The sequence below is a fragment of the Scyliorhinus canicula genome, chromosome 2 (genome assembly GCF_902713615.1).
Source record: "Scyliorhinus canicula chromosome 2, sScyCan1.1, whole genome shotgun sequence".
NCBI lineage: Eukaryota > Metazoa > Chordata > Chondrichthyes > Carcharhiniformes > Scyliorhinidae > Scyliorhinus > Scyliorhinus canicula.
In genome coordinates this window covers 123,004,630-123,020,162 of record NC_052147.1, presented here as the reverse complement: position 1 = coordinate 123,020,162, position 15,533 = coordinate 123,004,630, and the positions used below count along the sequence as shown (strand labels likewise).

At 43.2% G+C, this 15,533-nt stretch overlaps 1 protein-coding gene across 3 annotated transcripts in view; it reads right to left on the bottom strand.

Moving 5' to 3' along the window:
- aqr (aquarius intron-binding spliceosomal factor) overlaps positions 1 to 15,533 on the bottom strand; it is a 125,476-nt gene that overhangs the window by 70,011 nt on the left and 39,932 nt on the right. For all 3 annotated transcript variants that reach the window (XM_038786030.1, XM_038786014.1, XM_038786022.1), the window contains exons 8-13: positions 9,159 to 9,227; positions 8,599 to 8,699; positions 8,279 to 8,355; positions 4,673 to 4,737; positions 4,326 to 4,442; positions 1,433 to 1,546 (exon numbers count right to left, since the gene is read on the bottom strand). In XM_038786030.1, the coding sequence (XP_038641958.1) occupies positions 1,433 to 1,546; positions 4,326 to 4,442; positions 4,673 to 4,737; positions 8,279 to 8,355; positions 8,599 to 8,699; positions 9,159 to 9,227 (543 nt within the window). The remainder of the gene's footprint in view (positions 1 to 1,432; positions 1,547 to 4,325; positions 4,443 to 4,672; positions 4,738 to 8,278; positions 8,356 to 8,598; positions 8,700 to 9,158; positions 9,228 to 15,533) is intronic.

Genomic DNA, 15,533 nt, shown 5'->3' with positions numbered 1-15,533 from the left:
CAAAAGTGGAGAGGTTATGCCTCAGCTGTACAGTGTATTGGTGCGACCACATCTGGAGCACTGTGTACAGTATTGGTCTTCTTATTTATGAAAGGATGAAAATGCATTGGAAGCAGTTCAGAAAAGATTTACTAGACTAATATCTGGAATGGATGAGTTGCCTCATGTGGAAAGGTTGGACAGGTTGGGCTGGTAAACAGTGGAGTTTAGAAGAGTAAGAGGTGACTTGATTGAAACCTTTAAGATCCCAGTGGAACTGACAGGGTGCATGTGAAGAGGATGTTTCCTCTTGTGGGAGAATCTAGAACTAGGGGTCACTTTTTAAAAATAAGGGGTCACCCATTTAAGACAGAGATGAGGTGAATTGTTTTCTCTCAGATGGCCGTGAGCCTTGGAAACTCTCCTCCTCAAAAGATGATGGAAGCAGAGTCTTTCAATGTTTTTAAGGTAGAGGTCGATCGGTTCTTGATAAGCAGAGGGGGTGAAAGGTTAACGGAGTTGGCAGGAATGTGGAGTTGAGGTTACAATACGTCATCCATGATCTTACTGAATGGGGGAACAGACTTGAGGGGCAGGGTGGCCTATTCCTGCTCCTAATTCATATATTTGTATGTTAAGCTAAATATATGAACATTTCTGGGTAGTTTTATATACCGCTTGTGTTCTGACACTTTATGTCCCAACCACAGCTAACTGAAGTTAATTTCAAATCCAACATTATAATTTCTAAAGTCACATCAAAAATAAATACCACAGAATAAATACTACTTCAAGCACATTGGAATTCTGATCCTATTCCAGGAGTTCTAAATAAAGGTCCTGAATTTAAATGTGTTTAATGATATGAAACACTCAGCCAAAATAAATACTGTTGCTGAAATATTTGGTTCTGGAACCAGGCTTAAATTTTCTGTCAATGGTTCCTCCTGGCACTTACTACAGCATCTTTAATGTAATTAAATGTCCCAAGGCACTTCACAGGAGCATTAAATCAAACAAAATTTGACACTGAGCCATATAGCTAGTAGGACAGCAAAGAGATAGGTTTTAAGGAGTGTCTTAAAAGAGGAAAGAGAGGTAGCTCCTTATGAAAAATGTATTTCAGCTTTTCCTTCCAGAACAATCTAATAGGATGTTACATCTAGGTTGATATCACTCTCTGAATTGCTCTTTACACAAATCCATCTCCCCTCTCGCAACTTGTGCTGGTACCTTGAAACACAGATCCTTTGGCCCACTGATCAGCACAACATTGCTGCAGCTAATAAACTGCTCAACCACACCCACCACCTTACATGAAAGGATACGTAGATGATTAATATCTTAGCATCATGTGATGTGCACTGCTTAAATAAGTATAAAAACAACACTTTATAAGCAAATTCTACCTTACAATGAAGACCATACAAAAGAAAGCTTTGCTGTTCCTCACCTGGAGGGAAGTGATGCGATCATAATGGATTGTAGTCATCTCGTTCTCGGTCAGAGCATTCCCAGTTTGGTCATTAATTTCAAAACCAGTGTAGAACTTCAACATTTCTAACAGCTACAAATGAACAGATACAATATTTTAACCAACCTAGAAGTGACTAGTTGGACCTAGATCTAAGTGTAAAGGTCAAAATCAAGTCAAATGTGTCAAAAGCAACACATTAGGAATTTTTACGGTTGAGCACAAAAACATTGTTTACTATTTTTGTCCAGTCTTGTGGAGTTAATGAATTACCACCGAGCTAAGCCACAAGCAGTTTGCACTGAAGCAAACACCCAGTTTGGCTTTCTGTAATAGGTCACTATTTTGAAATTTATGTAAGATCCAGTTACCTGGAACAATAATTGTTAAGGTACTCACTGCACTTAAATAAGGAGCTTTTGTCCTTCAATTTAACATTATTAGATTTGCTAATTAGAAATGTTATTCATTCTAAACTCATCACACTATAAGGTGCATACACAAGCAGGCCCTTGTACCTTTGGGGTAAAGAGCAGCTGGTCACCTAAACAAAACAGCACGTGTGAATATTAATTGGTCAAAGAGCCTGCAAACAGGCAACCAGAGGGCCCAAGTCTTTGTGGGCCAGTCATGCACCATGGGCCCAAAGAGTGGGGAAGGAAGGATCTGTTCAAATCCCTGCGTAATTTGTATTGAGGGGCTGGTTTAGCACAGGGCTAAATCGCTGGCTTTGAAAGCAGACCAAGGAAGGCCAGAAACACGGTTCAATTTCCCGTACCAGCCTCCCTGAACAGGCGCCGGAATGTGGCGACTAGGGGCTTTTCACAGTAACTTCATTTGAAGCCTACTTGTGACAATAAGCAATTTTCATTTCATTTCATTTCAATTCAAGATCCTGCTTTTTGAGTTCTTATTCAGAGTTGAACACCCAATGTGTCAACAGCACTAGGGACAACTGTTTCCAAATCCCCAGGCTCACAAAATGCAAAAAGGCCAAAACAACCAATGTTTCAAGTACAATACGTAAACTCATCCATAAATAATAGAAACTTAGACAAGGTATGAGAAGAGACAAAGTCCGGGAGAGCGCAGGTCCATCGGCAGTTGAAGGTGGGGAAATATTGAGCCACAAATCTGAAGGATTTATTCTTTGGCCATGCATTCCACACAACATACTTCAACCACCGGAATGGTCAGCAATATCTCGATGGAGAAATGGGGAATTTTCATGAGCTCCGGCTTTGCTTGTCTTTTAATACCTCATTCTTCATGAAGAAAAAGAGTCAAAATAAAATACTACAATCCTCAATTTTTCATCGTGAAGGATTGGAGGTGGCCGAAGCAGTCAAGTCAATCCCCTGGCCAAGACCTAGGCTGTGGACTGCCTGGACGTCAGAGAGCTTGCATGGTAGAAGTGCTGGTGTTTAGTGGAATCCTTCAGAGCTCCTGAAGAGTGCTCATTGATCCTGCCTTATTCTTTACCTTCTTGTGCAACATGGACGATGTCTTTATCCTACAATTGACCTTGTGGTTCTTCTGTAATCCTGAACGTTACTCCATGCTAATCATGTTGACGACATTTTGTTGCTGCCTTTTCTTTTCCTGTAGGGGCATGTGAAATGTGTGTGATGGCCTGTATCGTTGATGATCCTATTCTACCAAAATCATTTCAAATTAGTTATGCAAATTGTGGCTTGTGCAGTTTTACTTCTTCCAGTAATTGTGGATGTGGACTACGAGTGGAACTGGGGCAGGATGAAGAGTGTGTGGTTATGGTTGATAAGGTTAGTTGCTTGGGTCTTTCTTTGCATTCCGTTCCTGGGCTATTGTGGTGGTTGGCATGATGAGAAGTGAGATTGCTTTGGATATCCTTTCTGCGATGGTGGTCGCTTTAAGCTAGGCTGGATGTCCCTTCTCTGGAGGTTCTATCCTCATTCTCTTCTCTTCATCGGACGAACATTATGTCAGTTCTTATACTGATCTGGCAGTTATCCTGTTGCCTCTAGGGGTTCGAGATGTCTCTCTCAGAGGGGGTGGGGGAGCTTCCTTACAGGCCGGGCTTTGTTTCCTTGTGTCTCTGATAAATGGGGGCCTGGGGATGGGTTGAGTTCTGTGTCTTGGTGGATGTCCTGTTTGCTGGGAAGGGGTGCCCGCTTGTTGATTGCACAGCCTGCTCTCCACTTCACTGGTGGGTGTTGTCAACTGATGGGTTTGTTCTCGTCATTTTAAAATTGCTCTTCTTTTCTACATTGTGAGACCCTGAAGTCTTGACAATAATCTGATTATGATGATGTTGTTGTTGTCGGTCCTCTCTACACAATTGTGTGGAATGATTTTGGTCATGCCCTGGGCCTGTTTTTGGAGTTTAATTGCTTTGTGTTGTATATATGTAACTCCCCTTACATCTGGAGTTTCCATGTATTTTCTTCTCACAAATCCATTCTTAGTTCTTACATGGGTGCAGATGGGTAATATCCAGAAAGAGGAAGTTATATGGATTGCTCGTGCTATTGGCGCTGCTGGAGTTGACGGGGTGTACGTTAGTGCGCGCCTGCTCATGGAACGGGAAGTTTATCCTGATTTCTCGTGTTGTTCACAGGCTTGTACGGTGTGAGTGAGTGTGCACCAATTTGCCATGTTTACACAATCCTATCCTGTTTCTCCCTCGGTCTCTGGTACTATCTAGTCTTTGTCTAATGACTGTCTGGAGACAGTTGTGATGTCATTCTCCTTGTTGTATTCTGCAGGAACATGAATACACTGTCACCCTCTGCTGTTTCATTTTCAAAAGGTCTTAATAGGAAATGGCCAGCAAGTGTTTACCGCCTCCTGTAAGTAAAAGTGACAATATTTGGTTGCTGTCATATCTCACCTGGCAGAAAAGCCGCCCCTCCTTCTCTCTCTGGACCAGATTAGATAGATAGCATTGAGTGACTAGATGAGAATCATCCAGTACAGTGTTGAACCACCGTCGAGTTGGAAGGAGGGCCTTTAAGAAAATACATATACAATTGAACAGACCTTGCTTCATTTCAACATATCTTCAATAAAAATATCCCATTTTGTGATTCCTAAATGAACTGTAGTTACATTTAATCAATATTCAATTCAATGTCAGCCTGTTAGAATTCGAGCAAACAGAGCAGACTAGTTTGATTTGTTAACCAAGACCATTTCAGAATTTAGAACATATCCTGTGTGAATATAGGAATTACCTACCTCCAAATCTATCATTAGTTCGATAAATCTCTCGCAATAATGAACCATATCCATGCTTTCCGTTCCTACATAAATAAACAAGTTAATATAACAATGTAAAATGTGGCTCTACATAAACTATTTCCTATGTTCATATTAGCAAACTTTCTGCAAAAAGAGAGAACTACAGGAGTAGTTAAGATACCTAGGATAAACCTTGATTAACCATGTTTAATTAAGAGCTTGAAGGGAAATGAGGTAAAGATGAGTTGGAACAAAATACAAATTTCAAGACATTGGTAAATCACAGTTGGGATATCATTTGCAGTTCTGGGAATCCCATTACAAGAAGGCTATTAGAACTTCCTAAAAAGTAGAATGAAGATTCACTGGAAGGATACCCAAAGTGAGGGGCTCCCCAGTTACGAAGATAAGCTTGGAATTCAGATTGTTTTCCCAGTAAAAGGTTATGAGGAAATCTGCCAGTGGCTAGTTTTAAAATAATGACGGGCTTTGAAGATTGTTTCCACTGGTTGCAGGCTGAGGACCATCACAAGAAAACGGAGGAGAAATTTAGAAGAAACTCGCTCTCACACAGAGGTTTATTAGACCATTGAAAGTTTTACTATGGGAGACCACTGACACATTAAACTCTCCTTGGAAAATGAATCGGAGAAGTATTTTAAGAAGATTAATACAAAAGAGTGTACAGAAAAAAGGAGGAAAAGGAATTATCACAGCCAGATGCAGTTGATGAACTAGTCTCAGCACAGATATAAGGAGCCAAAGGATTTTCATGTGTGCTATAAATTCTAAGATTTTTAACAACATTGGGGCAGCAGGGTAGCATGGTGGTTAGCATAAATGCTTCACAGCTCCAGGGTACCAGGTTCGATTCCCGGCTGGGTCACTGTCTGTGTGGAGTCTGTACGTCCTCCCCCTGTGTGCGTGGGTTTCCTCCGGGTGCTCCGGTTTCCTCCCACAGTCCAAAGATGTGCGGGTTAGGTGGATTGGCCATGCTAAATTGCCCGTAGTGTCCTAATAAAAGTAAGGTTAAGGGGGGGGGTTGTTGGGTTACGGGTATAGTGTGGATACGTGGGTTTGAGTAGGGTGATCATGGCTCGGCACAACATTGAGGGCCGAAGGGCCTGTTCTGTGCTGTACTGTTCTATGTTCTATTACGGGAATGTCCGCCTTCAGGACTTCAGCATTGATTGCTACGAAATAAAAAATTATATATTTTTTCCATTAAAGCTATAAATGATCGGCTGGATTCTCCGCTGTCGGGATTCTACGTTCCCTCGGCAGCCCTGGTATTTTCCGACGGCGTGGGGCTGCCCACAATGGGAAACCCCATTGGCCAGCTGGCGAGACGGAGAATCCTGGGGCGACCGTCAGGTGCGGTGGGACGGAGAATCCCGCCCGATGTCTCCAAGCTTGTACAGAATAAACCTTTAATAAAATCTTCTCCCTATGCTAAAGATTAAACTACAATTGCCTATCATCCAAAGGCCACAGCAGCACGGCACACTCTAGGGGCAAAAAAGGATGACATAACCTCAGGGGTTTCAAACTATAATCACCGAGATATGCCATCATACTTAATCCTTCACCTGGTGCATCAGCAAAAATATTTGCTGCAGAGTAAATTTAGATTGAAGCAGAATAAAACTATTGTTGGATTAAACTAAACAATTTCAATGTAAATCAGTTTTATATTGAGCTTTACTACCCTGCATCTAAATTAAAAATGAATGTTTTATTCGAGGAAGAATTAAAGCAGTCAATTTAGTGGAAGCGTTAATAGCCAAGAAAATAAATCATGGCAATGGGAGATTTGCATAAAGTGTTGTTATACACATTGCTAGCATTTCAATGACTGACTTTTACAGTTGAATTTTGAAGCTTAGAATAAAGGCTAAAAATTCTAATTCAGTCTAATACATAGCTCAGCAAAGAGAAACATACACACAAAGCAGGAATGACAACAGATTAATATTTTCTCTAATTTCATTTGTAAAGCATAAAGTAACAGGTTATGACAGCATTTATTTTAATTAAGAGGCACAGAATGCACGGATCATAGCCGTTAGGATTCAGTACGCCCATCAAATACATGCATGGAACTTAGGAACAGGGGTAGGCCATTCAGCCCCTTGAGCCTGTCCCACCATTCAGTGAGATCATGGCTGATCTGTGGCCTAACTCCATATACCTTAATATCTTTGCTCAACAAAAATATATTCAGGTTTAAAATTAACAACTGTTCTAGCTTCAACTACTGTTTGTGGGAGAGAGTTCCAATCGTCTAACATCCTTTGAGTGAAGAAGTTTTTCCTCACATCTCTCCTCGAAGGTCTAACCCTAATTTTTAGACTACGGCCCCTAGTTTTAGAATCTCCAACCAATGGAAATAACTTATCTTAATCTACCCTGTCCTTCCCTGATAATGTCTTGAATACTTCAATCAGACCACACCTTCTAAATTCTAGCAAAACAGGGGAATTTGTGTAATCTCTCCTCATAACATAATCCCTGTAGTCCAGGTATCATTTTTGTTATCCTACATTGCACTCCCTCCAAGGCCAAAATGGTAATGAGCAAAAAATAGCAAGCAAGCCATCATCTTAAAATAGAAACTACACAATGTTAAATTTTGTATACAGTGCCCAAAATTCTAATGGTGTCACCAGAGCTACCTTCAGATAGGGTACTGACACCATTGTGAAATATGCAAACTGTGCAAATAAACAACACCTCTTAGGATCTGCAGTATTTACTGATACCTCGAAGGCCTGTCCTCCCTCTGATCAATGTTCATCAAGATCCAGTACAACAGTTCACCTTCATGAAACTGTCCTCCCTCCTGTTCTCCAATCAAGTCCTTGCTCATAATGGTGACAGAATGCAGCACCAGGTGGCTCATGAACCTGCAGCAGAGTCACAACCTGGATTTTCCTATGACTCAGAAGCCACTGAGAAGGGCCTGTCCCTAAGAAGTTCACAATAGCAGCATGCAGCCAAGCACCACTGCGTCCATGGCCCTCGTCTATCGCATCTGCACCAGGATACATTTAAGAGTGGCATAAAGGTCAACTAAGGATAGACACAATAGTTATAAAAAGCAAGCTCCATGTGCACAATTCACTTTGAGATATGGGCCTGAATTTTATACTCCCACTCCGGTGGGTTTTGACACGGGTGGGGGAGGACACATAATTGCATAGACTCATCTCGGCCCATGCGCGTTTTACGATGGGGTGTGCAGGGCCTCAGATGTGAACCCTGTCGTTGCCCCTAATAAGGCCCTTTAAATTGCCACTTAATGCAGTTTTAACGTGCGCCAGGTGCAGTTTAGAGGAGTGGGGTGGTTAAGTGGCAGAATATCAGGGACAGCTAGATTTACTCTAAGATTTTTATCATTGGTATCGAAACCACTTTGGGAGAAGGCACTTCATCTGCCAGCAACCAATCCCACCTAAATTTATCACGCAACCCAAGTTCAGTCCACTACACTAAAATTACAACACTTTTCGCAACAAAGAAAGCAGTAATTTGGCCCCACTGTTAATATTTTATTGGGGAAAAGCCATGAGAGGGAACAACAAAAGATAGTTGAGCTGTTACCTGAAAGAGGAATACTTTTTAATACGCCATGGAATTTGCTGATCAGACAAGAAAGGAATCGCTTTTCTTGATTTGCCCTTTAGGTTAAGAAATAAAGATAACATTGGTACATTATTTTCAGTGCAACACAAAGTAGTATTTTCTGAAACTACGTCCTGTAAAATAAACAACTCCAGTGCAGAATATGCTATATCTGAGGAGAGAGTAGCTATGTTCTACAAGACAGCATGAATAAACAGAAAACCACAGCAACTATACTGATTCCAGTCTGATGGAACGGACAGTCCAGAACTCACAGGGGGATACAAACAATGACTTACTGCTCCGCAGATTTCTCATCCATTTTCTCTTCTTTTCTTTTGATTAGATTCCAGAATTTCCTCAGCTTTGGTGTTTTTTTCAGCTCATGTTCCAGTCGTGACTAATAAAAATACAGGTTTGATGTCAACAGTTTAACACTCAGTGACACCCAAATCAAGAATTATGTCCCATATTTTAATGAGCATTGCCCATAATTATGCCAAGTATTTCAGGCAGTGGGAGAGTATCTGATGAAAGGCAACAAATTAAGTTCAAAGAAGCATCTCAGCAACAGTGTATGTCATTAATCTGTTTTAATTATTTTATGATGTGGAGATGCCGGCGTTGGACTGGGGTGAGCACAGTAAGAAGTCTTACACCACCAGGTTAATGTTCAACATGTTTGTTTCAAACACTAGCTTTCTGAGCGCAGCTCCTTCCTCAGGTGAATCATTCACCTGAGGAAGGACCAGTGCTCCGAAAACTAGAGTTTGAAACAAACAGGTTGAACATTAACCTGGTGTTGTAAGACTTCTTACTTAATTATTTTATACAGACTTTGAATGATCACTGAACTTACCAAAAGTAGACATATCCACATCGGAAGAGAGATAAGTCTCTGCACCTGTTCTCGAATAAGATCCACTTCCTGAAACAAAGCATTTCAGAGGTTGAAATCATGTCCACAAACAGTCGTCTATGCTGATTATGTTTCAACTACAAATATACCGGCAAATAAATACTAATTTCCCCGCACCAGTACATGCCTCAATTCCAAAAATATAATATTAGGAAATATGAAAGGTAAACAAGGCCACTTCTATTTATTTTTGCAATATTATCTTTAAAACTCATTAATATTATAAGACTTTCTCCAAAAAAAAGACAAGTTTAATTGATATTAAATAATGAAAACCTTCACAAATATTCCTTCCAAAGCTTTTTACATAATTCAGCAAAAGTCAAAGTTAGCAGTGTGCTCAGTTCCTATCTCCCAAATATGAGAGTGTCATAGAAAATATGTTTAGTTAAAAAATGCTCAGCTGAGCCCTCTTGTGGCACATTATAGTATTAACCACACTCAAAGCTTCACAACTCCAGAACAAAGGGATCAAATCTTCAATTCTGCAAAAATTGTGCATGTTTTGCAGTGTTACATCTGACATATTGATAATGATCGAAGATTGTACAACTTTCCTCAAAGATCAGAATTACATAAAACAAAAGTAAAGTTAAAATTCAAGTAGTTTAGAACCATATTTTACATTGTCATAGTACGGAAAGAGCAAGATAAACAACAAACTCGTCAGTTTCTAAACAAATGTTCCAATCTCTCAAAAGTCAACTGGCTAATTTCTATTTATGATTTACGCAATCCAGAAATAAAATCAAAATTATAGTTGAAAATTTGTTTTGTGGTTTATAAACTGTAAGGACTATAATTGGTAGTGATAGCACGTTTAGTGAGTTGGTCACACCGCAGATTAGGATTGGTGAGGGAGACAGGGAATGGGTGACCAAAAGGCAGAGAAAGAGCAGGAAGGCAGTGCAGGTGTCACCTGCGGTCATCTCCCTCCAAAACAGTTAAACCGTTTTGGATACTGTTGGGGGAGATGACTCACCAGGGGAAGGCAGGAGTAGCCAGGCTCATGGCACCGTGGCTGGCTCTGCTGCACAGAAGGGCGGGAAAAAGACTGGCAGGGCTATAGTCATAGGGGATTCAATCGTAAGGGGAGTAGACAGGCGTTTCTGTGGTCGAAAACGAGACTCCCGAATGGTATGTTGCCTCCCGGGTGCACGGGTCAGGGATGTCTCAGATCGGCTACAGGACATACTGAAGGGGGAGGGTGAACAGCCAGTTGTCGTGGTGCATCTAGGCACCAACGATATAGGTAAAAAACGGGATGAGGTCCTACAATCAGAATTTAGGGAGTTAGGAGATAAGTTAAAAAGTAAGACCTCAAAAGGTAGTAATCTCAGGATTGCTACCAGTGCCACGAAACAGTCAGAGTAGAAATTTAAGAATAGTCAGAATGAATACGTGGCCTGAGAGATGGTGCAGGAGGGAGGGGTTCTGATTTTTGGGACATTTGAACTGGTTCTGGGGGCAGTGGGACCATTACAAATCGGATGGTCTACACCTGGGCAGGACTGGAACCAATATCCTAGGGGGTGCTTTTGCTAACACTGTTGGGGAGGTTTTAAACTAATGTGGCAGGGGGATGGGAACCAGATTAGGAAGTAGAGGTCAGTAAAGAGGCAGCAACTAAAGCCAGTAAGGTACTGGATAATAAACTCAATGTAACTAAGGGGAAGAGTAGATAGGGAAGAGATGATGATTGCAAAGGGACAGGTGGTCTGAGGTGCATTTGTTTTAATGCGAGAAGTGTAGCAGGTAAGGCAGATGAATTTAGGGCTTGGATTAGTACCTGGGATTATGATGTTATTGGCATTACTGAGACTTGGTTGAGGGACGGGCAAGACTGGCAACTAAATATCCCAGGGTATAGATGCGTCAGGAGGGATAGAGAGGGAGGTAAAAGGGTTGGAGAAGTTGCATTACTGGTCAGAGATGATATCACAGCTGTAATTACGGAGGGCACGATGGAGGATTCCAGCACTGAGGCAATATGGATAGAGCTAAGAAATAGGGAGGGTGCAGTAACATTGTTGGGACTTTACTATAGGCCTCCCAAAGCAAGCGTGAAGTAGAGGTACAAATATGTAGACAGATTATAGAACAATGTAGGAATGTAGCCACTGTAGCCACCTAAAATGGACACTGAACTAAACAAAATGGAGAATCGCTAAGACTGCAGGGAAAAACAGTTTAGCCAAGGCAGCAGCCTGCAAACACTCATTAGCATTTTGCAAGCAGCAAAACTAGTTTCTGGCCAGGTGGAAGATCTCAAACCAAAGGTGATAATGGCAGAACGCTTTACATACTAATGAGGCAGTCCAGATCTAGGCACACACAATGGCAACATTTGGGTTTGAATAAGATACTTTAAGTGGATGTCCAGACAGAGCGGCACCAGAAGTATCCACTATAGAAACCGCCCCCGCCATCAAGAGAGACCCTCACATTGGAGGAATTCAAAAGATATCGATTGGGAGCGATCCAATCGATACCTGAAGGTAAAGCCCACCCAGGAAAAGGCAAGGACATTGGGGACCCCTATAAAAGATAGACCCCCACCCATGGTCCTGTCTGTTGTTTCGTGCTCCGGCTTTGACCAAGAACTTCGAATTGTATCCTGACTCCAGCCGTTGAGCACCAGCCGCCGAACCGTAAGTGCCAATACGCCGCTCGCTACGCGAACCAGGCCCACTAGACCCCCAGTGACCAGCACGCTTTCTGAAGGTTGCAGACCAAGACCGGAACGAAGGCCTCGCTCCCTGACCTTGCCTGTTCCTGTTTAGTTAAGTATTCTGATTGCTTAGTTTAGTCATAGCTTAGTCCCTTAGCGTGTGCATGCGTATTTATTATAATTGTATAATAAATATTGATCGTTTGGAACTTACTAATCGGTGTATCGTTTTATTACTTTGAACCTGACCTTGGAATATTTGTGAGGTGTCTATACGGCATCTGGCGACTCCTGAGCTGAAAAATACATACACAGAGCCTAGTAGTGTTAAGCACACGGCCTTTAAACGGAGGCGTGTTAATACACTCCAATAAACGCGTTTTACACCCATAGCAAAATGTGCAACATTTAGTGGCGACATCCTGACGGGACACGGTTATAAGTGGTACCCCCACACCGTCGAGGACCCTGAAATTTGAATTAGAAATCTGGTAAAGAAAAAGGAAAGAAATCACAAATATTCAAGGTGTTCAAAGGAATAAACGTAATTCGGAAGTGTGTTTAGTGCATGCGTACTAACAGGGTTGTAAGGAAAACCTGAAAGCATTTTTGTTGCGACAAACTTTCGGTAGTTTTGTGAACGGAACATAGCGTAAGCCTTACCCGTTTCGTGAGACATAACCTCAACACCCCCTGTTCTAAATTTAAAGTGAGTCAGAAAAGGGCCATGCAGGCAATGGAACGCCTCATGAACCCAGAACGGTTTGTGGTCGCAGCAACCAGCAGTAGCCGAGTAGGTCAGTGTCCCATGTGGGAGCTGGAACTCCGCAAGTATCTGCAAGGAAAGGGATGGCCCCTTTGGAAAGAGTTTTGTTTGAATGAGGAGACAGGTCCCGGAAGTATAGGACATACTTGGTGGGAGAACCTCTCTCAAATTCACAAGAAAAATATGAGTAAAGCGCGAAAGCCGATGGCGATTGTGTCCTGTTTGGCACAATTGCGCGGCACAGAGGAGGTCGTTCAGACGCTCTGGGCAGAATTAGAAGAAAGAAATAGAATGAGTAAAGTGGATGTCAGGGACATCGAAAAGGAAAATATGGAACTTAGAGGGAAGTTGACAGAGAAAGGTAGAGAGGTGGATGATGCCAAGAGGGCACATCAGTCTTGTCTAGCCCATCTCAGCAGTTCCCAGACCCAGTACGAAAAGGCCTATCAGGACGTGCAACGTGCCGTCCTGATAAGAGAACAATCAGAGAAGCAGGTAGAGGCTTTGCAGAGGCAATGCTCTGACCTTAAAGCAGCTTTGAGAGCACTCCATGCTGCCACTACAGAACAAAGACAGAGTACTGTAGACCACGCGAAATGCAGGAAGCAGATTGCAGAGCTGCAATCGCTGCTTTCGGTGCAAAATGGGTTTCAAAGCACCTTTGGAACGCAGTTAGATGAGGAGAATGCCCCAGACTGGAAAGAGTTAAGTGAGACAGCGCAGCGTTATGTTCAGGGAACATGTGCGCCAGCAGCGCAGCAGAAAAGGCAAGCACCCCAACCCCCCACAGATCAGCTCGTTACCGTTCCAATGAATCCAGTCACCACCCAAAGGAAAGCGACCACAGAAGGCGCACCCGATATAACTTACACCACCCCCTTAACTGTAACCCAACTCAGGGACGCGTGTGAAAAGATCACTCCGTTTCTCCCCACCGCAGACCCCCACCAGTTTTTCGCAAAGGTAAAGCAACAGGCTACCATGTACGGCCTGGACGAGAGAGAGCAGGTTAAACTCACAGTTCTGAGTTTGGACCAATCGGTTGTAGCAGCCCTCCCCGACCCACAGAACGTTGGCGGAGGCACCCTAGAGGAAATGCACACCTCCATTTTAGATGCCATAGGGTATAATCAAGGTGACCCCGTAGAAGGACTTAATAAATGCCGGCAGAAGAAATCCGAGCACCCCACAGCATTCGCCGGAAAGCTGTGGATCCATTTTAACGCAGTATTTGGCGATTTAAATAGAGCCCATTTGAACCGTGAAAATATGGTTAAATGGACGCGCACCATAATTTCTCATGCAACAGAAGCAGGACAGAGCGCTTGCAACAGCTATGACCCCTCAGAGGAAGCCCATAATGAGAAGTGGGTCCTGAAAAGATTGTCCCGCGCTTGGGAGCAATCAGTTCAGGGCAAGAGTAAAGTGAAATCCCCAGAAGAGGCTCAGGCTGCAGCAGACATACAGGCAGTGAGAGAGCACCAAAAACCCGCGTGGGTGAATGAAGGAAAGAGCAGCCCTCCACAGAAGTCGCAGGAATGCTACAACTGTGGACAGTTAGGACATTGGGCTAAGGAATGTAATGGACCCCAGAGATCACAGAGAGGCCAGCAGACAGGCACTCTGAACAGGAATAAAGCCAAACCGATCCATAGTATAGGGATCCAGTCAGGACAGACCAATGTGGACGGAACGGACTGACGGTGTTCGGGCTCCCCCACTTGGGTCTGTGACACACTATGGGATCCATCCGGAAGACCGGTAGTCACGGCAAAGTTAAGAGGGAAGCCCATAGAGTTACTTTGGGACACAGGAGGCTCCCGCACCACAATTAACTCCACCACCACGGCACAGGCAGACACGTGGCCGACCACCTCCACCATCACACTTAGCGGGTTCACCGGACACTCGCAGCAGGGACATATCACAGCACCCGTAGCAATCCAGCTAGGGAACATTTCCACCAAACATCCCGTTGTTCTAGTAAATCTTCCCCGGACAGCAGAACACATCCTAGGGATAGATTTTATGAATGCACATAGCCTGTCGTTCGACCCAGTGAACCAGTGTGTCTGGCGAATGGCAAGATCGGACAGAGCACCCGCCACCCTCACAGTAGGAGACTACGCTAATCGGATTAGCGCAGTAGGAGAATACTCATTTGACTTGACTACACTAAACACGGACAGACAAGTTAAGGCAGTACTAAACAAACATAGGACAGCATTTGCCAGTCACCGGCATGACTGCGGCAGAATGGCTGGACAAATTCACGTTACCGGACCTGACCCCAGACCACAAAAACAATACAGATTTCCCCTAGAAGCAGAGGGAGAAATAGAGAAAGTGATAGGTAGCTTATTGGAGCAAGGTGTGCTTAGAACAGTAGCCTCGACCAATAATGCCCCTATTTGGCCAGTGAGAAAGCCCGACGGATCATGGCGTCTGACCATTGATTATCGGGAACTCAATAAAGTAACCCCAGCAGTAGCCCCCACGGTAGCAACAAATCCCGAGACCATGCTCAAACAGGGACTCAACTCCAAATATTTCACGGTTTTGGACATTAGCAATGGCTTCTGGTCAATCCCATTGGCAAAGGCGTGCCAGTACAAATTTGCCTTCACTTTTAAAACACAACAGTATACGTGGACATGCCTTCCACAAGGATTCCACAATTCCCCCTCCATTTTCCACCGACAGTTGGCGAATGGTCTAGAAAAATTTTCCCGCCCCGAATGTCTGGTACAGTATGTAGACGACCTACTACTGCAGACAGACACAAAGGCAGAGCACATTACGCTTCTGGCCGAACTCCTGGAACTTTTAACCTCAATTGGCTGTAAAGTTAACCCAAGAAAGGCCCAGATTTTGGAAA